The sequence below is a fragment of the Hylobates moloch genome, unplaced genomic scaffold, assembly GCF_009828535.3.
Source record: "Hylobates moloch isolate HMO894 unplaced genomic scaffold, HMol_V3 SCAFFOLD_3, whole genome shotgun sequence".
Classification (NCBI taxonomy): Eukaryota; Metazoa; Chordata; class Mammalia; order Primates; family Hylobatidae; genus Hylobates; species Hylobates moloch.
In genome coordinates this window covers 5,359,960-5,384,780 of record NW_026652278.1, presented here as the reverse complement: position 1 = coordinate 5,384,780, position 24,821 = coordinate 5,359,960, and the positions used below count along the sequence as shown (strand labels likewise).

Genomic DNA, 24,821 nt, shown 5'->3' with positions numbered 1-24,821 from the left:
CACCATCAGTCACCAAGGGAAAGTTAGGCATCTGTCTGTTGTTGACATGTTAAATGACACCTCCTCCATTTCTGACCGGCTAGACATTTAGCACACTTGCATTCTTATCGCCCCTTCTTTGCCAATATGCTTCGCAAAGACCTGATCTTTCAGGATTCTGGAATAAAACCCAACCACTACTCACCAGGGTCAGAAGAGAAGCTAGATCTTGAGACACGACGTGCTGGCTCCTGTAAGTTGGGAAAATAAGAACAGTTATTTGCAGGCCTTTCTAAATGATGACAGTCACAACAGTGAAAATATTATTGATTGTTTTCTGGCTGGGCACGATGGCTCATGCCTGTAGTCCCAGCACCTTGGGAGGACAAGGTGGGCGGATCACTTGAGGTCAGGAGTTTGAGAACGGCCTGGCCAACATGATGAAACCTCATCTCTACTAAAAATACAAAAATTAGCTGGATGTGGTGGCAGGTGCCTGTAGTCCCAGCTACTCAGGTGGCTGAGGCAGGAGAATTGCTGGAACCCGGGAGGCAGAGGTTGCAGTGAGCAGAGATTGCACCACTGCACTCCAGCCTGGGCAATAAAGTGAGACTCCATCTCAAAAAATAAAAATAAAAACAATAAAAAATTTTTTTCTTTACCAAACCACTCCTATATGACTTCTAAAGACTGTTTGAGAAATGAGCAAGTCAGTTGGGAGCTAGTGGTCAGGATAAAAGTACTTCTTAGCTGACTCGTTAAAAAATAGTGAGTGATTAATAGGAAACAAACTAGAGGCTTAAAATTACTAAAATCAAACCTCGGTGCGTTTTTCTAACTTCCTTTGAAGTTATTTCCCAACATCCTATTGTGGAAGAACCAAAGTCAATATTAAACATCACCTATACTGAAGATCTGTAACCCCCCATGAGCTCAGAACTACTGACTGCATCATCAGTTTTCTCACAAATGGGCCATAGGACCTGTGGATGAACTGAGGCTCCACTTGGCATGTGCGCCCTCTTGGCTGGTGGATACTTAGGGTGGATCTGAGAGCCTAGATTCACCCGAAGTAAATTCATGGCACAGGCACACATGGTACATTCACAGGTTCTGCAACCTCACAGCCTGGGAGCAGGTGCAGCGCCCCCACCTGGCTCCCCAGAGACAGCGCCCTAACTTTCCTTCACGGAATTGTTTCCGGAAGGGTGGAAGAACTAAAGAATAACATATATATATAACTTTTATAAAAGTCTGATGTCCCAAAGGAAGAAAAGCTTATCATCTGAATTATTAAGAAAATATCTAAAAAATATTACCAAAGGCAAAGAATCTAACTTCCTTAGTTAATCAATTTCAAGTTTCTTGATACCTAACACCTTGCTTCTAAAACTATGTGAGGGATGGTTTTTTTATTTCCAATCTGAAGTGGAACAAGAATCTTATGACTAAACAATATAAATGAACTACTAATAAAATTATGAATATGTACAGTATATAATGTCACTTTTGTTGTATGATTATATTCAATAGCCACAAAATTGCTTTTGAATTGCTGTCATATTTCCTACATACTCCATTTCAGTACTTACTGTATCACAGACCAGTAACAGAACAGTTCCTAGACTGCTGAGTGGCACATATCTAACCCGCAGTTCAACTGGCTTTTTGGTTTATTTACTCCCATAGACTAGCAAGTTGCCTGGTGGCTACAGTGTGGGATGCCTCAGAAACAAGCTGCCAGCACAGGAACTGATGACCACCAGATTCAACATTAAGGCTGTTCCTCTAGGGAAGAAGCAGTACTTAAATGGCAGAAATGGGCTGGGCATGGTGGCTCAAGCCTGTAATCCTAGCACTTTGGGAGGCCCCGGTGGGCGGATCACGAGGTCAGGAGTTCGAGACCGGCCTGGCCAATATGGTGAAACCCTGTCTCTACTAAAAATACACAAATTAGCCAGGCATGGTGGTGTGCACCTGTAGTCCCAGCTGCTCGGGAGGCTGAGGCAGGAGAATTGCTTGAACCCGGGAGGCGGAGGTTGCAGTGAGCCGAGATCGCACCACTGCATTTCAGCCTGGGTGACAGAGCGAGACTCCGTCTCAGAAAAAAAAAAAGGCAGAAATGTTGAAATTCAAGAGTACCTACTGCTAATTTCAGGTGCACTTAAGATAACTCTCCTAAGCCAAGATATTCCAAGGAGCTCATCTGAAACTAGCTTTAGGAGCACTCTAAAATGTAGGAAAAATATGAATTCTCAGGGCTTATCCTAAGCCTAAATCCCACTAAATTTCCAAGCACATGCCGACAATTGTGTTTTAATAAGCTGTACAACTAAAATACCTCTTCCACACTGACACACTCAAACTATCTAAATTTCGAAGCACGTGTCGACAATTATGTTTTCATAAGCTGTACAATTAGAATACCTGTTCCACACTGATACACTCAAACTATGGGGTCCTCTCACAAGACAAAGCACAGGATCCCTCTTCCTGTTTCATGGGTCGACTATCAAAATAGAGAAGCATCTTTGGCACTCACGATTTTCATAATGTGATTATTTCAGACACATAAAGATGGGTGAGTACAATGACTGGGAGACAAAATGAGCCGCCAGATAATGCAATTCCCAAATGTTAGCTCTATGTGTTGGGGTTCTCCTAATCATGGGCTTGCAAAAAGCTCCTAACATACTCTAATAGACTTTTTGGCTAAAAGTGTAAGACCAACTTAGTGCTCTGATTTTTAACAATAAAGAGGAAATATCATTTTAGATTATTTTAATATGTCTAAGTTCAACTTGTTTTAATACTTTAGTTACATCTTCCTACTATAACAGTAACCACCCTCTTTGTAACTGATTTCAAGTAAGAAATCATTAAAGCATACATAAATGATTTCATATCATCAAAAAGAATCAGCCCAAACTTGGATATTTTCTATCACCTGTTCACGTATTTTTCTTGGAAATTCAGTTGACTTCCTTCCATTCTGAAGACTTTCATTTTCATACCTGCAGTTTATAGAACAACAAAGATCCTGATTAAAAATTTATACCCTGGGACAGAAGTCTCCATATCCACTTAATGTCCAAGGATCAAGGAACAAACTTTGGGTTTAGTTCAAGACGTCGCCTTATACAAAGAAATAAATTTAGAGTTAGAAAAGTGCTCTTACACTAAAAACTAGGATTAGTTGCGTCAAGTTTGTTTTGAAACACGACTGTCAGAGGCTGGAGACCCAGATTAACTTCTGATCACTGACGACTAGCCCAGGTATGATTTGACAATATTCCCGAGCACCTATGACAGAAGCTAATGGACATGAGAGCAAAGTCAAGTTTCTTCTAGTTTAAGTCCATGGAAATCATCTGACGGCTTGGAAGGCCAGCCAGGAAGCCTGTAGGTAACTGAATCTTTCTCAGGTTGTGAAGTCACATACCTCAGGGTAAATAAAAAGCTACGCTTACACTACAGGGTAACTACAAAGCTATATTTTAGAACACTATGATCACTTCAGTTTCCCACATACTCAGTCTGTATCTGAACAAGACACGTACATCTTAGGAAGATCACATTTAGCAAGATACATAATTGTCCTGGCAAACCTCAGTGATCAAGTCATAGAAGCAATCCTTTATTTTGCATAACGAAAACTTTTTGGCCGAAGTGAAATGACCTGATTTGAATTTACAGGCAACCTAAGTAAGATTTGAAGCAGTCAGATATCTGAAATTGTTTCTCATGGTAGGGAGTTTGGAATCAAGTCTCTCTAAGATTCACTTTCTAATCTTTGTTGGATGTCTTTAATCATCTGAATTTATCTCAATTTGGATAATATCTTGTTTTGGAAAAATAGTTCAGCTCTTCAGTACACATCAAAAGCTTCCTACCTATAGGCCGGGTGCGGTGGCTCATGCCTGTAATCTCAGCACTTTGGGAGGCTGAAACGGGTGGATCACTTGAGACCAAGAGTTCCAGACCAGCCTGGCCATCATGGTGAAACGCCGTCTCTACTAAAAATTGCAAAAATTAGCCAGGCGTTGTGGCGCATGCCTGTAATCCCAGCTGCTTGGGAGGCTGAGGCACGAGAATCACTTGAACCCGGAAGGCGGAGGTTGCAGTGAGCCAAGATCACACCACTGCACTTCAGCCTGGGTGACAGAGCAAGACTCTGTCTCAAAAACAAACAAACAAACAAACAAATAAAAAAGAAAGAAAAAAAGAAAAACTTCCTACATAGAAGTCTGTATTCAATAAAAATACTCTTTAAAAATGAAGGCAAACTTTCAAGAAGCACAGTAAAAGAAATGACCAGGGAATTTAAGTGGTACATTAAAAAACAGCTAATACAAATGAAGACAACAACAGAGATCCATTTAGCAGAATGGATTTTTAAATGACCCAACTAATACGTTGTCTACAAGAGACACAATTTTGATTCAAAGACACAATCTTTTGAAATAAAAGCATGGGAAAAGATATACCATGCAAACAGCAAGCAGAGGGGAACTGGTGTACTGTACTAACATGAGACAAAATCATCTCAGACAAGTTATTCATAGAGAAAAAGTTCATTTTATATAAGGATCAATCCAGCAAGAAGACATTCCAGTTAAACACAAGAGTTCACCTGACAACAGGTTCCGAGACAAACCATAACAATTATGAAAAGTTAAAATTAAGGGGGTGGAAATAGTTATACTACACAAGCACTAATCAAAAGGAAATTAGTTTAGCCATACTCACCATCCAAAGGAAACATTAAGCAGAAAAGAAAGCACTACTAAAAACAGAGGACATCTCTAAATGACAAAGAGTTTCATGCACCAAGAAGACATCATTCTAAGTTTGTACACGATAGTACAGCCTCAAAATATAGAAAGCAAAAACTGATAGAGATAAAAACAAATCAATCAAACAATCCTCAGGAGGTGATTTGAACATATCTCTTAGAATAGTAGGGGAAAACTTACTGAGATTATAGAAGATTTGAATCTAATGGGAGTGTGTGTATCTGTGTATGTGTGTGTATATATACATATATATCATATATATAAAATATATTATATATGTATATATTATATATATAAAATATGTTATATATGTATATATTATATATAATATATTATATATGTATATATTATATAGTATCATATTCTATAGTATATATTTAGTATATATTATATTATATATATTATAATATAATTATATATTAATATTATATATTATATTATATATGGACATTAGTCAAATGTCCATCAAGAATGAATGAATTCTTTATAGTTATGTATATTATTGTATATATTAAACATATTTCAGTGAAATACTTATGCCATGAGAAAGAACAAACTACAGAGATGTCCAACATGCTATGAATCTCACACACGTAAAAGCACAAGCCAGGCACAAATGTATGCATTCTTATATTACTGGTAAGGACTTTTATAAGAACAGACAAAACTGTAGTGTTCAGAGATCCATGCTTAGGTAGTGCAACTCAAGACGTTTACGATATCCTAAAAGCCAAAACGGTGGTTTACTTGCTGAGGGAATGAAGTAGTGATTAGAAAACAGCATTTTAAAAAAGCTTCTGGGAATGTTCTATATGAGCTGAGGGTGCATTAGTCTGCTAGGGCCACCATAATAAAGTCCCACAGACTGAATGCCTTGCACAACAGACATGCCCTTCTCAGTGCTGGAGGCTGGAAGTCCAAGAGCAAGGTGTCAGCTGGATTGGATTTCTCTGCGCCTCTCTCCTTGACTTGCAGATGGCTGCCTTCTTGCTGCCTCTTCTCATGGGCTTTCCTCTGTGCACGTGTTCCCTAATCTCCTCTTATAATGACACCAGTCATCAGATTAGGGCCCATACTAATGGCCTCAAAAAGCCTTCATTGCCTTTTTAAATGCCCTCTTTCCAAATACAGTTACATCCTAAGGTACGAGGGGTTAGGAATTCAAAATATGAATTTTGGGAGAGCACATATCAGTCCATAATAGGTGGTGATGAAAAGGGTGTTCATATGATAAATTGACCTGTCCATCTTGTTTTGTACCTTTTTCTCTGTGTATATTTTGCTTTAAAATAAAAAAGAATAGAAAAATCTCATGCAGTTTCAAAACACTTGGAAGAAAATAACAAACTCCTTTAGGACAAGGTCAGCCTCCCTCTGCATAATTATTTGCACCCAAATCCTTGAATTCCATCACATTTTGTCCCAATTAGTCATCTTCCTAGAATCATATCCTTTTAAATTAAGATTAGTGTTGAGAATGAAAACCTGAAATACTTTGACATCCATGAACATTAAAGAAGAATGACAGTTGACTATGACACTAGTTTATGGTTAATCAGAAGATGACATTTACTGTTAGACCAATCAGCTTTTACCTACCTGAAAGAACGATCAATAATAGTTATTACATCTCCATGTTTTAGCCGTACAGGCTCATCAATAACAGACCCATTTACTTGTGTTGGATTTGTGGAACTGAAATTATGTAATATTGCCTGCAAGTGAAAAGAAGGGGAAAATATGTAACTAATGAACAGATTAAAAGTGAACTAAAAAGCTTTAAAAGTAGATCTCCAAAAAAACCACTCACCTCCTGCTCATTGATTTCAATTTTGCAATGTTGTTTTGACACAACAGGAAGCTGGATACGGATGTCACATTCAACACCCCTTCATGCAAAAAAAGAAGGTTTTTTTGGTTGTTGCAACTTTTTAAAACATTACCTCAATTTCCCAAAATAAAACACAATTTGACTAGAATGTTTGATCTGTAAATATGACATAAAGGAGTAACAAACAAAATGGGCAATGTAAACGATCTTGCATTTTGCAAAGAACTTTTGAAGTATTAAACATGTAACTATTAGATCTTTAAAACAGAGTACATAAAAATAAGGGAAAACACTAGAATACAAACTGAATTACCTTTTATATGAAAAGCTATACTTCAAAGACACAAATAAAGGAGTACTTACATCAATTTTGGAAAATGACTATTTTTAATACTCTGTGCTTTTTCAAAAACGTTTGTATTGTAATGTTAAATATGTTTAGAGGTTTAATCATCCCCAAATGTGCTTATTTCATGCTAGCACTTCTGTGCATCAGTTTCTTCATATACAATAAAGAGATTACATTAGAACCTACATCATGTGATGTTCAATTAAATGGTTGTACATGTCACTAATTTGCCTAGCACATAGTAAATGCTCATTATGGGTGAGCTTTTCATTGTTGTTTTAAAACCACACTGAATTTACTGACAGATTCAAGTCTCTAAACAATAAAAATAGTAATTTGCACGCAATAAAAAAAAAAATCTAAATTCAACTTGTTTTTCCACAGAAAGTAACACCATGGCAAAGTAGCAGAAGAGACAATTCCTAAACCTACACAAACTAATAATCAGAAGAGTTCGTTAGTAGGTTCCTGGAGTCTTCAGTGTTCCTGTTCAAGCCCGTGATCTTAGAAATTTGAACAAACTATGCAATGGCCTGTCTGTTCTCCATCCGAACCTTTGGAGTCTAAGAATCTCTCTTCCTACCCAGGTCATGTGACCAAACACTTAGGAATTATTTTCTAAATTGTAAAATCTTGCATGAAAATATATTCAAGGAGTACTGTATAAAAAGCAAAAGGACTGCCACTTGAGATGAAATGTTTATATTTTTCCTTTTCAAGAGAAAGGTATCTATGGAAAGTGAAAAGCTTCCTTAACCCCAATAAAATAATTTGATTTTAAGGTAACAAGACATCTGAGCAAAGGAGAGACTATCCCTTAAAACTGAGAATTTGTTTGGCAGGAGGACGACTATAGATGGGTGTTTCTGAGCTTTGGCACTGTTGGCATCTTGGGCCAGATGCTTCTGTATTGTGGAGGCTGCCCTGAGCCTGGTAGGATGCCCACCCTGACCTCTCCTCCGCGATGACAGCGCATGCCCCCCTCCTATATTGTGACATGGAAATTCAAATGACTCCTGGAAGGTAAGATGACCCTCCTGTGAGAACCACTGCTCTCAAGAGATTGCAAATCCATGGCTCCAGCCCATGTTTCTACTGACCCTTGCCAGAATGCTAGGTATTGATCACACACCCTATGCCAGACACCATCCCTGGCCCTGCGCACATGATTGGTAACAAGACAGTCTTTGCCTTTGGGGAGCTCAGCCTAGTGGGAGACAAACCCACAACTCACCCCTGAAGCTGTGGGGTTAGAAATACAAGTTTCCACGCAAGGCTTCCTCGGAGGTGACATTTCACCTGATGCCTGAATGATGGAAATCACACAAGCTTGGGGAAGGGGAGAACTTTCCCGTCACAAACTTCCAAGTGTGTAAGAAGTACCAAGATGAACAAAGGCTTGGAATGCCTTAGGCGGGAGGAACAAGGAAGGGGATGGGGTTGGGAGGACACGGTGAGGCCCGGATGGGATTCAGGGCCCAGACCACACAGGAAGTGCCTCTAGTGGGACAGATGTCAGAGGCAGATAGGGGCACTGTCAGCAACTGTACCTGTTATACAGGGACAGGGTTATTACCACCACCAAACAGGACAGCAATATAAGAGGAAAAGTTCTCAAACTCCAGGCAGGAAGACTTTCTGTCCCATTTTCCTATTGCCACACAAAGAGCCAAGAGGCAAGTGTATGGCTTCCTTCCTTCATTCTCTCAGTGTCTCCAGTGGCCAGTGATGCCCACTGTGGAGGGACTCGGGGGCGCACAGTGTCTTCAGACGCCTGCCTGAAGCCAGTGACATATGAAGATCATCTGTATCTTTCTTTATCGCAAGATTAGAAAATCGATTTTTTAAATTGGCTTGATTTTTAAAACCACTTAAACATACAAACACTAGCATCAAATTTATATTTAGCAAAACAAACAAAACACAGCTATGTCAACTTAGTAAGGAATGGGAGAAACACCAAGGAAAAGTGAAGGCAGGACCGAATCCTAGAGTTTCTGGACTGCATACTGTGACTAAGATATTTTCCTCTTTCTCAGCTCAAACGTCCGCGCGCGCCCGCGGGGCTCACCTTCCAAACAAGCAGCTGCTGAGGCTCAGGGGAAAGTGGGGACCGTCGACCCCGCTCCTTTTGATAGTAACCAGGCGTCTCGTGGGCCCCATTTTCTAAACAATAAGTTGAGTATAATCCGTAGAGGAAGGCCAGGTACCAAAAGGTTTGCAGAAGCAAATTTACAACTCTTCCACTGCAAAAGAGGTGCGGGTTACTCTGACAGCAAAGGAGCTAAGAAGGGCCGCGTGCCCAATTCGCCTATCCCCGGCCACAGAAGCGCACACCGCAGCTAGCCATCGGGGACCCCAGGATGATCCGACCGCAGCCCCCGGCGCCCCCAGAGCCCCAAAGTCCCGCGGCTGGGGTGTTGTCGCCAGCGCCTGCGCCTCCTGGGAGCTTCCACCGAGACGCCCTCGCCAGAGCCCAGGAGGAGTGGGGCCGAGGCCGCGCGTCTGTCCCCTGCCCGTCCCCGCAGAGGTCGGGGGGTCCCCGCGGCTCAGCCCTCGACCCCGGACAGCTCCCAGGAGTCCCGGCCGCAGCTCACCTGGGACGATCCGGCCCGCAAGGCCACTTGTTGAACCACCGCTCGTCAAGTCGCACCCAAAGTTCGCCGCAGGAGGAGCCGGCGCCGCGCTCACCTCCGCCCGGTAAGCTGCGCCCGCCACGCTCCGCACACACCGGGCAGCAGCCCGCGGGGCCGCGCTCGCTCCGCCTTGGCCTGCAGTCCCCGCGGTTCCCGCCGCCGCCCCTGACGGGGACCCGGTGGCCCTAGAGGCTACGTCCCCGGGCGCCCGGCTCTAGCGGCTGCCGCCGAGTCCTCCCACCCGCCCGCCGCGTCAGCCCGCCACTTCCTTCTTCCAGCCCGGCGCTCCCGCCCAATTCAAACGAAAACTTAGATTCAAATTCTGGCGCTAAGCGCTGCAATTGAACGGGAAAGCGCGGCATGGGACCAATAGGAAGGGCGCGCAGGGCGTGGGCGGGGAAACCGGGCTCCCGGGGCGGGGCTGGCGTGTCCGCGGGCGAACCCTTCCTCCATCCGGAGGAAAACACCTGGGTGCATCCCCCGCGAGGGCGGCTGGCGGAGGGCGGAGGTGGAACACATTCCTACCGAGATAACCCGTCCTGCCATCCTTTTCTTAAAGGGCCAAACACCTGGGACACTATAACGTTACTCATGCCAGAAGATTTAAAACTGCAAAAAATTAAAAACAGGCGGGACGCGGTGGCTCACGCCGGTAATCCCCGCACTTTGGGAAGCTGAAGCGGGAGATCCCTTGAGCCCGGGAGTTCAGAACCAGCCTGAGCCACCTGGAGAGAACCCAGCTCTACAAAAAATTAGCCAGGCGTGGTGGCGCGCCTGTAGTTCTAGCTACTGGGACAGCTGAGGTGGGAGGGTCGCTTGAGCCCGGGCGATCGAGGCTGCAGTGAGCTGAGATCGCGCCACTGCACTCCAGCCTGGGCGACAGAGCAAAGCCCTGTCTCAAAAAAAAAAAAAAATCGGAACCTTCCTCTTCAGTGCATACATCTTACCAAACACAAACACAACCAATTATATAAAGTAATTTGGTGTGTCTTTTCCTGCTATACGTGTATTCTCTTTTTCAAAAGCACAGAAAAAAAAGGTCATAACATGCACAACACGATTCTATACTTTGTGTTCTCTGCTTTTAAATATCCTGAGGCTATCTCCACTGAGCACATTCTCGCTTTTACTCTCTGTTTGATGGCTGCAGAGCACTGGGCTTCGGGAAACCGTAGTTTACTTAATCATTACTATTGCCACATATTTCGGTTTACAATGTTTTGTTATTAGAAAACATTCTTCAATTGAAATGCCTTGTGCATGCCAAGATGGGTGAATCCTAAAATAATTCTACACAGGATTCTATCGAGGTCTGCTTCAGTTGCTCTGGTAGTTGCGCATATAGGCTCAGTAGGCCACCTGGGGTGAAGTGAATGGAGCCTAAACATGCTTTTGGTGACACCTCCTGGCTGCCCCATCTCACCTCCTCCGGCTCCTCAGCAACCCTTGGAGCTTGGCTCCCTTGATCAGGGAGCCCTCGGTGGAGGGGACCCCTGAGGACTTCCTATTCCTTTCAGGGGAGTCTATGAGGTCAAAACCATTTATCTAATGACGCTCTGCGTTACTTGCTCTTCTCATTCTCATGCTCCCAAGAGTGTGGGGTGTGGTTCTGCAAATGCAGAAGCAGTGAGGAGACTCCCACTGTCTCCGTTTCAACCAGGTATTACAGAGATTTGCAAAAATGTGAACTAAAACGCTGTTTTCATTTTGTTGTTGTTTTTTTCCATAAAAATAAGTTATTGATGCTAGCATGAAATAGGTGCACCGCTATCTTAAAATGAATCAATAAATGAATATTTTTAAATTCCTTAGCCTTAACTTAAAATATATAAATATAGCTAGATATAACCCATCCACATTAATAAAAATTCCTGGTGGTTCTCAATAATTCTTAAGAGTGTAAAGGGACCACAAGATTGAAAAGACTGAGCCCTCTGCTCTAGAGCATCTACAAAGATATCAGCTGCTGATGGAAACAGAGAAACTGAGAAAGCAATATAAAAGCATAGGACAGCAACTCTAAATCGTATAGGCCAAGTCTGAAGTAGAAAAATTCAATGCAGGGATACTATTATATAAACGTTTTAGGGGGCATGAGTTTCCATGTTTTCCCCCATTAAATGATCAAACAAAGCTCACCACTGCATAACCCCATAAAATACAACTTTTCTCATCCTAATTACTGCTTGTTTCCAGAGACAGTTCTTGCACCCTCATGGATGCAGCCTAATTAGAACTAGAAGGTGCTAGGCCAGGTGGAGGGGGTCATGCTTGTAATCCCAGCACTTTGGGAGGCTGAGGTGGGTGGATCACGAGGTCAGGAATCCAAGACCAGACTGACCAATATGGTGAAACCCCATCTCTACTAAAAATACGAAAATTAGTCGGGTGTAGTGGCACACGCCTGTAGTCCCAGCTACTCGGGAGGCTAAGGCAGGAGAATCACTTGAACCCGGGAGGCAGTGGTTGCAGTGAGCCAAGGTCACGCCACTGCGCTTCAGCCTGGGCAACAGAGCGAGACTCCATCAAAAAAAAAAAAAAATAGAAAAGAGAGAGAGAGACAGAAAGAAAGAATGAAGGAAAAAAGAAAGAAAGAGAGAAGAAAAAGAAAGAAAAACATTTTGAGTTACTTCTTTGAAACATTTTGAGTTACTTCTTTTCTGTTGTTGTTGTTGTTGTTTTTCTTTTTCGAGATGGAGTCTTGCTCTGTTCCCCAGGCTGGAGTGCAGTGCCGCAATCTCTGCTCACTGCAACCTCTGCCTCCCGGGTTCAAGCGATTCTCCTGCCTCAGCCTCCCAAGTAGCTAGGATTACAGGTGTCCGCTGCTAAGCCCAGTTATTTTTTTTTGTTGTTGTATTTTTAGTGGAGATGGGGTTTCACTTTTTTTTTTTTGAGACTGAGTCTCGCTCTGTCACCCAGGCTGGAGTGCAGTGGCACAATCTTGGCTCACTGCAACCTCTGGCTCCTGAGTTCAAGCAGTTCTCCTGCCTTGGCCTCCTGAGCAGCTAGGACTATAGGCGTGAGCCACTACACAGGGCTAATATATATATATAATATATATATAATATATATACACTATATATTATATATATAATTATATATAATATATATTTATATATAAATATATAGTGTATATATATAATATATATATAATTATATATTTATATATAATTATATATTTATATATAATTATATATTATATATAATATATAATTTATATATATATAAAATGTGTGTGTATGCGTGTGTATATATACAGTATACTGTCACTATATATATGCATATATGTGTGTATATATATAGTATACTGTCTCTATATATAGTATATAGTATGTGTGTGTATATGGTACACTGTATATATAGTAATTATATATAGTATATATACTATATATAGCAATTATATATAGAGTATATATATTATATATAATTACTATATATATTACTATATATATATATAGTAATTTTAGTAGAATCAGGTTTTCACCATGTTGGCCAGGCTGGTCTCGAACGCCTGACCTCAAGCAATCCGTCCGCCTCAGCCTCCCAAAGTGCTGGAATTACAGGCATGAACCACCATGCCCAGCCTTCTTCCTGGCTTTTAATCTGGTCTTTTGTGGGGAGGTTGCCCACACTTTTCTTCCCAACTTTCTTCTCTGTTACGTAAGTCAGGGACAATGTATAGTTCCTTCCAGACTTCAGTATTCTCTTTCATTGATCTTGGACCTAGAAGTCGGTTTTGTAGCTCCATTTCTGGAGTTTTATTTTTTTCATGATCTTCTTTCCATTTTCATCTCCTTTAAATGGTTTTCTACTAATATAAGAAAACTAAGGGTGTATCGTTCTTTATTGGTTATGTTTTTTGTTCTTGGACACAAAGGTATTCCCTAGAGAAATGAGAAGACATCTACAAAATTCCAATAATGATTGAAACAAATCTCAAAATTCAACTAAAAGTAAACTCAAAAAGAAATGCATTTAAAAATATTAGGCTGATTAATTTTTTAAGATGTCAGTAATCTAAGATATCCAATATGATGCTTTGCCAATTTATGAACAAGAGAAATCTGATTATAACAGCTTACATTATAGCAAAATGCCCCATTACACAGGCATCAAATGAATTTCTTATCACTTAGTCATCTCTGCTAAAACAAAACAAAACTCTTCATTACTGGACTTTCGTCATACTTCTCTCCACACACTAGTAACCTCTCTAACAACTCCAACAATTATGTTGACTGCAGAATACACATTCCCTGTACGTACTGCTCTGACTGTTTTACTATTTCTACCCAATGCTCCTGGTGATAGTGTCTAGAGCAACAGAAGACTAAGCTGCCCATCTTTTCACTGAATAATTTTTCACACATTTGAAGATGAACACAACTCATTCACTTCCTGAAATACTCTTGTTAAAATGTTTATTAGCAGTTTTTGTTGTTGTTGTTGTTGTTGTTGTTGTTTTTGAGATGGAGTCTTGCTCTGTTGCCCAGGCTGGAGTGCAATGGGCATGATCTCGGCTCACTGCAACCTCCACTTCCTGGGTTCAAGCGATTCTCCTGCTTCACCCTCCCGAGTCACTGGGACTATAGGCATATGCCACCACGCCCAGCTAATTTTTGTATTTTGGGTAGAGATGGGGTTTCATCCTATTGGTCAGGCTGGTCTCAAAATCCTGACCTTAGGTGATCGGCCTGCCTCAGCCTCCCAAAGTGCTGGGATTACAGGCATGAGCCACCGCACCCAGCCTTATTAGCAATTTTGACTAGTTCTTCCTTTTCCCACACTTAGTCTGTTCCTCTATAATGCCTGAAGCATTCTATACTATTACCTGCAGTTATTGCCTGTGTTGAATGCAGACATCTTTGAGAGAAGGTCTAAGAATAAATTCAGGTGGCATATACATTTTACAATCATGGAGATTATATAATGATTATGGGATAGCTGCCGCCACCTTATTTGCTGTGGCCCAGTGTCCTTTAGTTTTCATGTTCCTTCTGTTTTTTAAAGATTCAATATTTATTGCAGTGAATTGCATATTTCTTCTTCCTCTTAACACGTGGGCTTTTTTCAATGTTCAGGTGCAACATGTTGCTTTCATTTCAGTGTTAAATTGCTCTCTGGTGTCCATCAAGTATTCCAGTGTCTTTATTTTGTTGGTCTTGAGGACTCTTCCAAATATTTTTAAAGGTTTTCCTCTCTCAAAACCACTTGTCTTATCCTCAGCATCATCTTGTATTTGTGTGACTTTTTGAAGCCAGCCAGATGTTCTCAAGGTTGAACCCTTTCCTCAGGAGCTGGTGGGTGAGTCTGGCTGCCAGTTACATTTTATCCTGAGTGAGGAACATCTGCTGTAAATGATATACTACCAATGGTAAAGAAAAAATACCATCTATTAGTTCCTATCCCAAAACATCATTGTGTTAGGTATAAAGGCAACCAATTCAAACTCTCTAGAGTTATTGGCAGAGGTTTCTTTCCTAAATTAGTTTCTTCAAACTTTTTTCAAGCAAAATTTCTGAATCTGAAAGAGTGACAAGACATTTGTTCATCATTTGTGGTTTCTTCTTCACTGGAGTGTTGAGCATTTCAGTTAGCCGTGTTAAATGAAGATATTTGAAAAGGAATTAATGTATTGCCTGTAAATGCAAAGGACCATCCCAATCTCTACATATAAAAACCAAATGATTGGGAATAAACATCAGATCACTGCCTAGATTTCTGCTGGGCTGGTCCTGAAATAAGGTGATTCCATGAATATTGTACTCAAATTTTTTAGAGTTCAGTGAGAAGATACACAATATATCTTCTCATCTTTCCCTTTCCTGTTTGAAAATAAAGCAAATGAAAGCAGTTGACCTCGGTCATCTACCAACCAATCCCCAAGTGGAGCTCTGGCAGGAGGACAGGACTTGGCCATCGGTGCCTTCACCTCCTGCCTCCTCTCCAGGTTCTAGAATCCTAGTGCCCTTGGGCTCTCTTCTAAACATCTCAGGTCCTAAAGTTCTGGATTTAATATAAAAAGAACATGCTCCTGCATTTTATAAAATCACAGAGGGCTGTTCATATTTAGTGTTGTCAAGTAAACACGTATTAGAAAAACAGCTAGTATCATCATGTTTCTATTTTAACACCAAAAAAATAGTATTGACGTAATGTCAGGGAAAAAAAAGAATACCAAATAAAGAACTTTAAGTGGAACATTTAAGCTTCTGAAACATTGATATTAATCCATGTTCTTATTTTTTCATCGTGACAGGGATGGATGAAACACTTTCTACAGCTGGAGTCCATCTACAAGATGTTTCTGGGAATCCCTGTTTGTGAAGGTCCTACTCAATCCTACCAATCTATCCATCTCACTTTTTTTTTTTTTTTGAGACGGAATCTCTCTGTGTCCCCCAGTCTGGAGTGCAGAGGCACAATCTTGGCTCACTGCAACCTCTGCCTCCTGGGTTCAAGAGATTCTCCTGCCTCAGCCTCCCAAGTAGCTGGGATTACAGGCGTGAACCACCATGCCCAGTTAATTTTTGTATTTTTAGTAGAGATGGGGTTTCACTATGTTGGCTAGGCTGGTCTTGAACTCCTGACCTCGTGATCTGCCTGCCTTGGCCTCCTAAAGTGCTGAAATTACATGTGTGAGCCCCTGCACCCAGCCTCCATCTCACTTTTAATATTTCTTCTACCACAGCCTTTCAGGCCTTATTTAAATACCCCAAATAGTCTTCAGCAGATATTGGTGTATTTGTATCAAAAGTTACTTATATTAGGGGTTAGCATTGTTTGAATTCCTAGGAAAGTGTCTTCAAAAAAGAAATGCTTGAAATAATTCAGTGTTCCATGTGCTGAGTATTTAAATGTCCATTTATTTTACCTGAAAAATACTTTGATATTATGGTAGTAATAATAATCACAGTAGTGTATAAAGTTACACATGTATGAATGCCTCAATAGATGTGCATAACAGGTCATATGTACTCAAAATATTTTGCTAGGTGAGACATTCTGTGAAAAACTTTGCTACTTCCTCTTTCTTTCTTTCTTTCTTTCTTTCTTTCTTTCTTTCTTTCTTTCTTTCTTTCTTTCTTTCTTTCTTTCTTTCTAGCTAAATGTGTTTATTTTTATGTGGCTGTTTGGTAAGTAGCTTCCATGAGCTGCAATGAGAAGCACAGCAACTCTTCCATTTTAACATCGGCCATGAAATCAAACAAGATTCCTTTTCAGCAGTTTAATCTCAAAGCCTCCCAAAGCTTCTCAATAAATAAATAAATAAGCCTCCCAAAGCATCGCAGTACAAACAACTGCTTGATTTATGCAACCCAGGAAGATTAAACCCTGGGTGCCTGGCATGGTTCTAATCCAGTACAACCATCACCATGTCAATTCCCACTTTTACTGAGATGGAGATTCAAGTGGCAACATTTCCTCAACTGTTAATGGTTTAAGAAAAGCATTTTACAGTGTGTTGTTTCCAGAAACAGCTATGACCCCTGGAAGGAAAGTACGTCTTAACAACACAAAATAGTGGTCAAAACCAATTACTTAACACTGGGACAATCCATTATTATAAAGTCAGTAAGAGGGGCAGGTATAATAGCAACAGCTTTCCTCACCATAAGGCAGCTGCCAGGTTTCTACATATCTTCTGCTCTCCGGAGTAAAGACGTGCATTTGACATTTCCATACCTATTATATGCAGGACACATGATCCCAAGAAACTGCAGAGCCTTTTTCTTGTACCCCAAACCAGCTTTCTGTTCCTTGAATATTAAAACCCCAGGAAGTTGCCTGGCTTATTTATACCACTATCCCTCTCACAGCAGACAGACAGATATAGCACACAGCAACACAGTCACAAATAGTAAAAATAACGAAGGACTATGATTTGTAAGATAAAGGCTATGTTTTCAAATGAACGATATTCATTGTAAAAATTTTGTTGAAAACAAAGTACTCATACCTTCTAAATATAAATAATAAATCAATAAAACTAATATAGATTTGAATCTAATGGACATACTTAGATTGAAGACTTCACCAAACAGTTGTAGAGTACACATTCTTTTCAAACATATAGTACACAGATTAGTAAAAATTACAGCCATATCTGATCACAAAGCAAATGCCAACACATTTCAACAACTAGAAGCTATTGAAATGTCCATCCAGAATGATAAAATTGTATATAATTATGTATACTATTTATTTTTCTTTCTTTCTTTTTTTTTTTTTCAGAGACAAGGTCTTGCTCTGTCACCAAGGCTGTAGTGCACTGGCACAATCATAGCCCACTGCAACCTCAAACTCCTGGGCTCAAGTGATCCTCCCACCTCAGCCTCTGAGTAGCTGGGACCACAAATACACACCATCATGACTGGCTAATTTTTAAATTTTTTGAAGAGATGGAATCTCACTGTGTTGTCTAGGCTGGTCTTGAGCCCTGAGCCTCTAGTGATCCTCCTATCCTTGGCCTCCCAAAGTGTTGGGATTACAGGCATGAGCCACTGCACCTGGCAGGTATATTATTTCAATCAAATAGTTAATGTAAACAAATGACAACTACAATCAATATTTTATGATTCTCATAAGGACTAGAAACATCAGACATAATTACATACTTTATTATTTAATTTTTATGAAGTTTAGTAATGTCAGACAAAATATAGTGTTCAAAGATGCATGTTTAAAAATAAAACTCAGGCTGGGCACGGTGGCTCACATCTGTAATCCCAGCAGTTTGGGAGGCTGAGGCAGGAGGATCACTTGAGGTCAGGAGTTTGAGACCAGCCTGGCCAACATGGTGAAACCCCGTTTCTACTAAAAATACAAAAATTAGCCAGCTGTGGTGGTGGGCGTCTGTAGTCCCAGCTACTGGGGAGGGTAATGTTCTGTGCAGGAAATGCATGAGGGGAGAAGAAAAGGCACCCACACAATACTTTTAAGGGTAAACAAGCTTTACCCCATGTAAATGGCAATGCAGATATAATAAGGAAATGATATAATAAGCAAATGATATAATAAGAAAATCAATATAATAAGGATATTGTTATAATAAGCAAATTGCAATGGGAAGAGGAGAAGGGAAAAGATACTTACACTCACCAGACTGTGGAGGAATCACCACCAAACTGGGAATCAACATCCTGGGATCCAGAGTCGACCACTCGTCCATGCAGACAAGGAGGGGGTCTCATGAAGCTTCCGCGCAGTCTGAGACCCTAGCTCTTTTTGTAACGAGTTGTTTGGCATGAGGTCCAGTTACAAGGGCCCTTCGTGACGGGGCTCAAGGAACACAAAAAGGTCAACTTGTTTTTGCAATTATCTATTGTTTTTCAATAACTAACATATAGGAATAGATTGAAATAGGAATTTCTCTGAAACAGTGCTGGATGAATGCCTTAAGGGGCTCACACAACCTGTTCCGAGACTTGGTGACCATTGTTTCTGTCCACATCCAAATGAGTTCACATTTAATATTTAACTATTCCTCCACAAGGCTGAGGCAGGAGAATTGCTTGAACCCAGGAGGAGGAAGTTTCAGTGAGCCGAGATCGTGCCACTGCACTCCAGCCTGGGTGACAGAGTGAGACTCAAAAAATAACAATAATAATAATAATAATAATAATAATTTAAAAAAATTTAAGGCCCAGCGTGGTGGCTCACGTCTGTAATCCCAACACTTTGGGAGGCCAAGGTGGGTGGATCACGAGGTTAGGAGATCGAGACCATCCTGGCTAACATGGTGAAACCCCGTCTCTACTAAAAATACAAAAATTAGCCAGGCATTGTGGTGGGCGCCTGTAGTCCCAGCTACTCAGGAGGCTGAGCAGGAGAATGGCATGAACCCGGGAGGTGGAGCTTGCAGTGAGCCGAGATTGCACCACTGCACTCCAGCCCGGGTGACAGAGCGAGACTCTGTCTCAAAAAAAATAAAAATAAAAATAAAACTCAAAGTATTTTTTATAATATTATAAAAGCCACAGTGACAGACTCTGTGATGAGAGAAAGAAGTCGTGGTTAGAAGACAGGATGGAAGAAGCCTCTGGACTTGGTTTTATTTCATGACTTGGTTTAGTTACATGAGTGTTTGCTTCCTGATCATTGAAACTGTAAGACTCTTGCAGAGTTTTACATTCAGCCTTCTCCACAAAGTAAGTTCTGTTAGGACCAGATCACCTCTTTGGCCTGGTTATCTGTACTCAAATCCTTGAATTTGATATTTAAGTCCAATTTCTCATTTTTTGAATGGATCCAAATTATACCACAGTGGCATAAAATTTTTTTGAGCTGAAAACATTTGAGAATCAAGAAATGCAGACAGAAGCTTTGTCTGAATTATGCCCTATCCTCACCCCATTATCAGACTATGAAGTTGACAGATAAGCCCCTATCTTCAGCTATTGGCTACTTTCTTTGTGCTCTTCCTGAGAATGGATATTAACAAACAAAATGAATACACTTTGTCTTTTCTCTTGTTAATCTCTTGTTAATTTGGTTTTTGTCATTTATTTTATTTTTTGAGTCAGGGTCTCACTCTGTCACCCAGAGTGGAGTGCAGTGGTGAGATTTCAGCTCACTGGAACCTTAACCTTCTGGGCCCAAGCTCAGCCTCCTAAGTAACTGGGACTATAGGTGCACACCGTCATGCTGGGCGAATTTTTGCTTTTTTTTTTTTTTTTTTTTCCAGAGACAGGGATTCACCATATGGCCCAGGCTGCTCTCCATCTTCTGGGCTCAAGCAATCCACCCACCTCCTTCTCCCAAGGTGCTAGGATTACAGGTGTGAGCCACAGTGCCAGGCTAGCTTTTTGTCATTTTAATTTCCAAGACTCCAAACACTGATTCTAAGAGGCTAGAGGAAAAATTATTGCTTTCTGACAAATTCTAGATCTATATGCTATTCCATTTGGAAAATGTATTGAGAATTACAATCTGAAACCTGTTAACATTCATCAACATTAAAGATAGATCACTGTTGAACTGTTTCAACTGTTTATGATAAATCGAAATATGACATTAATTGTTTGCAAAATTAGCTTTTACCTACCTGAAAGATCGATCAACAGTAGTTATTATATTTCCGTGTTTTAGCTGTGCAGGTTCATTAATATCAAACCAATTAGCTATGTTGGATTTGTTGAGTGGAAATGAAATAATATGGCTTGCAAGTAGAAAGAAGAGAACAACTGGCAACTAATCAATAGGTAGAAAGTGAAAGGAAAAGCTTTAAAAATGGGCTTTCAAAAGCCCTGCTCTTTCATTTGCATTTTGCAATGTTGATGTGTCACTAGAGGAAGCTGGCTGCAGATGTCACATTCCACTCCCCTTATTTCAAAAGAATGGAGATTTTTGTCTGGTTATTGCACCTTCTAAACAAAATACATGAATTTTTCTTTTTCTTTCTTTCTTTTTTTTTTTTTCAAGATGGAGTTTCACTCTTATTGCTCAGGCTGGAGTGCCTTGGCTCACCGCAACTTCTGCCTCCTGGGTTCAAGCGATTCTCCTGCCTCAGCCTCCCGAGTAGCTGGGATTACAGGCATGTGCCACCATGCCTAGCTAATTTTGTATTTTTTTAGTAGAGATAGGGTTTCTCCATGTTGGTCAGGCTGGTTTTGAACTCCCGACCTCAGGTGATCTGCCTATCTCGGCCTCCTAAAGTGCTGGGATCACAGGGGTGAGCCACTGCGCCTACCCTTACATGAATTTTTCAAACTAAAAAAAAAAAAAAAATTCACTAGATTTTTTTTTTTGTTTTTTGGGACGGAGTTTCACTCACGTCGCCCAGCCTGGAGTGCAATGATGCAATCTTGGCTTACTACAACCTCTGCCTCCTGGGTTCAAGCGATTCTCCTGCCTCAGCCTCCCGAGTAGCTGGAATTACATGCACCCGCTACCATGCCTGGCTGAATTTTTTTTTTTTTTTTTGTATTTTTAGTAGAGATGGGGTTTCACCGTGTTGGACAAGCTAGTCTCGATCTCCTGATCTCAGGTGCACCCGCCTGCCTCGGCCTCCCAGAGTGCTGGGATTAGAGGCATGAGCCACTGCGCCAGGCCTAAAAAAAATAACATTGACTAGTATGTTTGAACAGTAAATATAATGATGTAAATGAGTAGCTTATTGGGCAATGTAAGTGATTTTTCACTGTGCAAATGACTTTTGTAAATATTTTATCAGTAACTTCTTAAACATTAAAAACTAAGAGTACTTAAATAAAAAATCACAATAAAATACAAAAAATACAAAATTGAATTGCCTTTTATGAAAACAGCTATGCTAAATGACAGATAAGGAGGACTTGAGGTCAGTGTGGAGAAAGAGAAATTATTGTTCATATTTTCTGCTTTTGTCCTCAAAACCACTGTGGGTTTAAAGTTTAAGTTATCTCTACAAGTGCTGTGTTTTATGCTACCACTTTACTGTGCCTTAGTATCTTCTTTTACAAAAAACAGGATCAATTAATGCCTCAAAGTATTGTTCAAATAAATGAGTTATTCACGTCCTTCTTGTCCCAGCACCTGGTAAATGCCCTTGTATGGTAGCTTGCGATTGTTGTTTAAACTCACACTGACAGACTCTATAGCCTCCTAACTTTTAAGTTACTATTCTGTTAGGTAGCAGAAAGTGTTACCTAGATTAATTTCCTCATTCCACAAAGAGATAACAGTAGCAGTTCCACCAGAAGAGAAAATTCCTAAGACCACACTAAATTCACTAAGAGTTTATAGTAAGATTCCTTGTGTCTTTGTTGTTCCTGTTCCATCCTGTGACTTTTTTTTTTTGGTGACAGAGTCTTGCACTGTCATCCAGGCTGAGTGTAATGCTGTGATCTCGGCTCACTGCAACCTCCACCTCCTGGGTTCATGTGATTCTCCTGCGTCAGCCTCCTTAGGAGCTGGGATTACAGGTGCCCGCCACCACACCAGGCTAATTTTTTGTATTTTTAGTAGAGACAGGGTTTCACCATGTTGGCCAGACTGGTCTCGAACTCCTGACCTCAGATGATCCATCTGCCTTGGCCTCCCAAAGTACTGGGATTACAGGTATGAGCCACCATGCCTGGCCAGTTTCCTCAAACTTTTAAAATCACAGGATGGGCCGGCGCAGTGGCTCACACCTGTAATCCCAGCACTTTGGGAGGCCGAAGCGGGTGGATCACCTGAGGTCAGGAGTTCGAGACCAGTCTGGCCAACATGGTGAAACCCTGTCTCCACTAAAAATACAAAATTAGCGGGGTGCGATGGTGGGTGCCTGTAATCCCAGCTACCAGGGAGGCTGAGGCAGGAGAATTGCTTGAACCTGAGAGGGAAGGTTGCAGTGAGCCAAGATCATGCCACTGCACTCTAGCCTGGCAACAAGAGCAAAACTCCATCTTGAAAAAAAAAAAAAGTTTGAGGAAACTGTATAATCTCTTCTCTATAAAAATCTTGGGATTAGAAGAATGTCTCCTCCTAACCATGTCACCTGACCAAACACTTCGAAATTGGTTTCTAAATTATAAAATCTTGAATCGAAATATACAAAAGTGTCACTGTATAATAACTAAAATGATTGCCATTTGAGACCAAAATGTGTTGTTGTTGTTTTCCAAGAGAAAGGAAGCCAGAGAAAATGAACAGCTTTTTAAAACCCAGGGAGGTAATTTAATTTTTAGGTATCCGAACACGTCAGCAAAAGAGAGACTGTCTTAATAGAACTGAGAAATTGTTTGGCAGGGGGTCATTATACATCAGCGCTTCTTAACCTCTGTGTTAGTGACATTTCCCACCAAACAGTGCCTCACTGTGGGGGGCAGAGTCTTATTCACTGCCGGGCACTTAGCATCCCTGACCTCTGCTCACTGAAGACAGCGGCCAGCCTCTACCTCATCCTGACGAAGAAAAAAACTACTGTCCTCGCAAATCTCTCCTGGGGGGCAATATGGCCCTTGGTTAGGAACCAGTTCCGTCTACTGGTTTCAAACCCAAGTCTCCAGCTCACATTTCTGCTGGACAGTTAGTTACCAGAATGCTGGGTACTGATCATGTCTTATATGCCGAACACCAAACCTGGCCCCGCATATGTAGGAACAAGATGGTCCTTGCCCTTGGGGAACTGAGTCTGGTGGGAGAAACAAACTCAAAATTCATTGCTGGTGTTGTATGTTAAGAAAGACAAGTTTTCATTAATGGGTTCATCTGAGTTGACATTCATTTTGTTGCTATTTTTTGTTTTTATTTTTTTGAGACAGAATGTTACTCTATTGCCCAGGCTGGAGCGCAGTGGTGTGATCTCGGCTCACTGCAACCTCTGCCTCCTGGGTTCAGGCGATTCTCCCGCCTCAGTCCTCCAAGTAGGTGGGATTATAGGCACACGCCATGACACCTGGCTAATTTTTGCATTTTTAGTAGAGATGGGGATTCACCATGTTGGCCAGGCTGGTCTTGAACTCCTAACCTCAAATGATCCACCTGCCTCAGCTTCCCAAAGTGCTGGAATGGATTATAGGCATGAGACACCGTACCTGGCCTTATTTTATTTTTATAAATGGGATCTTGCTTTTTTACCCAGGCCGACCTCAAAATTCTCTGGGCTCAGGGGATCCTACAGCCACAGCCTTCCCAGTAGGGGCTACAGCTGTGCAGATGTGAGGTGGCATTTCACTAAAATCTGAAGAATGGAAATAAATCACTCAAGTAGGAGGGTGGGGAGAACTTTCCAGTGGTGAAGTTCAAACAGTGTAAAAGTGCCAAGGTGAACAAGGACTTGGAATGCTTTGGGTGGGAGGAACAAGGTAGGGGATGGGGTTGGGAGGATGAGGCAAGGCCAGGATGGGTTTCAGGGCCTAGAGCACACAGGAAGGGACCCCTTCTCAGGCCTCTGGAAGGACACACGTTAAGAGGCTGACAGCAGCACTGTTAGTAACTGTGGTTGTTATACAGACACAGGGTTATTACCAAGCAGGAAGGCAAGAGAAGAGGAAACCTTCCCAAATCACAAAGAGGGTGACTTGTCCTCCCATTTTCATATTTCCACAAAGAGCTGAGAGCCATTCCAGGCCTCCTCTCTTCATTCTCTTAGTGGCCCTAAGTAGCCGGTGGTGCCCAGTGAGGAGAGATTCAGGTAAATACACTGTCCTCTGAAGCCACCTATAGCCAATTAGGTTTAAAGTTATCTACCTCTTTTTCCATTGCAAGATTTTTTTTAATCGAATCAATTTTAACATTTTGGCTTGATTTAAACAATCATACAC

The 24,821-nt window shown here is 41.2% G+C and overlaps 1 protein-coding gene across 5 annotated transcripts in view; it reads right to left on the bottom strand.

The window, feature by feature from the left end:
* MKI67 (marker of proliferation Ki-67) overlaps positions 1 to 9,668 on the bottom strand; it is a 38,455-nt gene extending 28,787 nt beyond the window's left edge. For 4 of the 5 annotated variants that reach the window (XR_009212670.1, XR_009212671.1, XR_009212669.1 and 1 more), the window contains exons 1-5: positions 9,027 to 9,201; positions 6,586 to 6,664; positions 6,375 to 6,490; positions 2,927 to 2,993; positions 185 to 230 (exon numbers count right to left, since the gene is read on the bottom strand). Coding sequence is in view for 1 of the 5 variants with exons in the window: in XM_058435892.1 (XP_058291875.1) it covers positions 185 to 230; positions 2,927 to 2,993; positions 6,375 to 6,490; positions 6,586 to 6,664; positions 9,027 to 9,118 (400 nt within the window). In the remaining 4 variants the exon portion in view is untranslated. Of the gene's footprint in view, positions 1 to 184; positions 231 to 2,926; positions 2,994 to 6,374; positions 6,491 to 6,585; positions 6,665 to 9,026; positions 9,202 to 9,552 lie in introns of those variants that run through there. The other variant, XR_009212668.1, reaches the window with a different exon arrangement.
* Between the last annotated feature and the right edge of the window lie 15,153 nt (positions 9,669 to 24,821).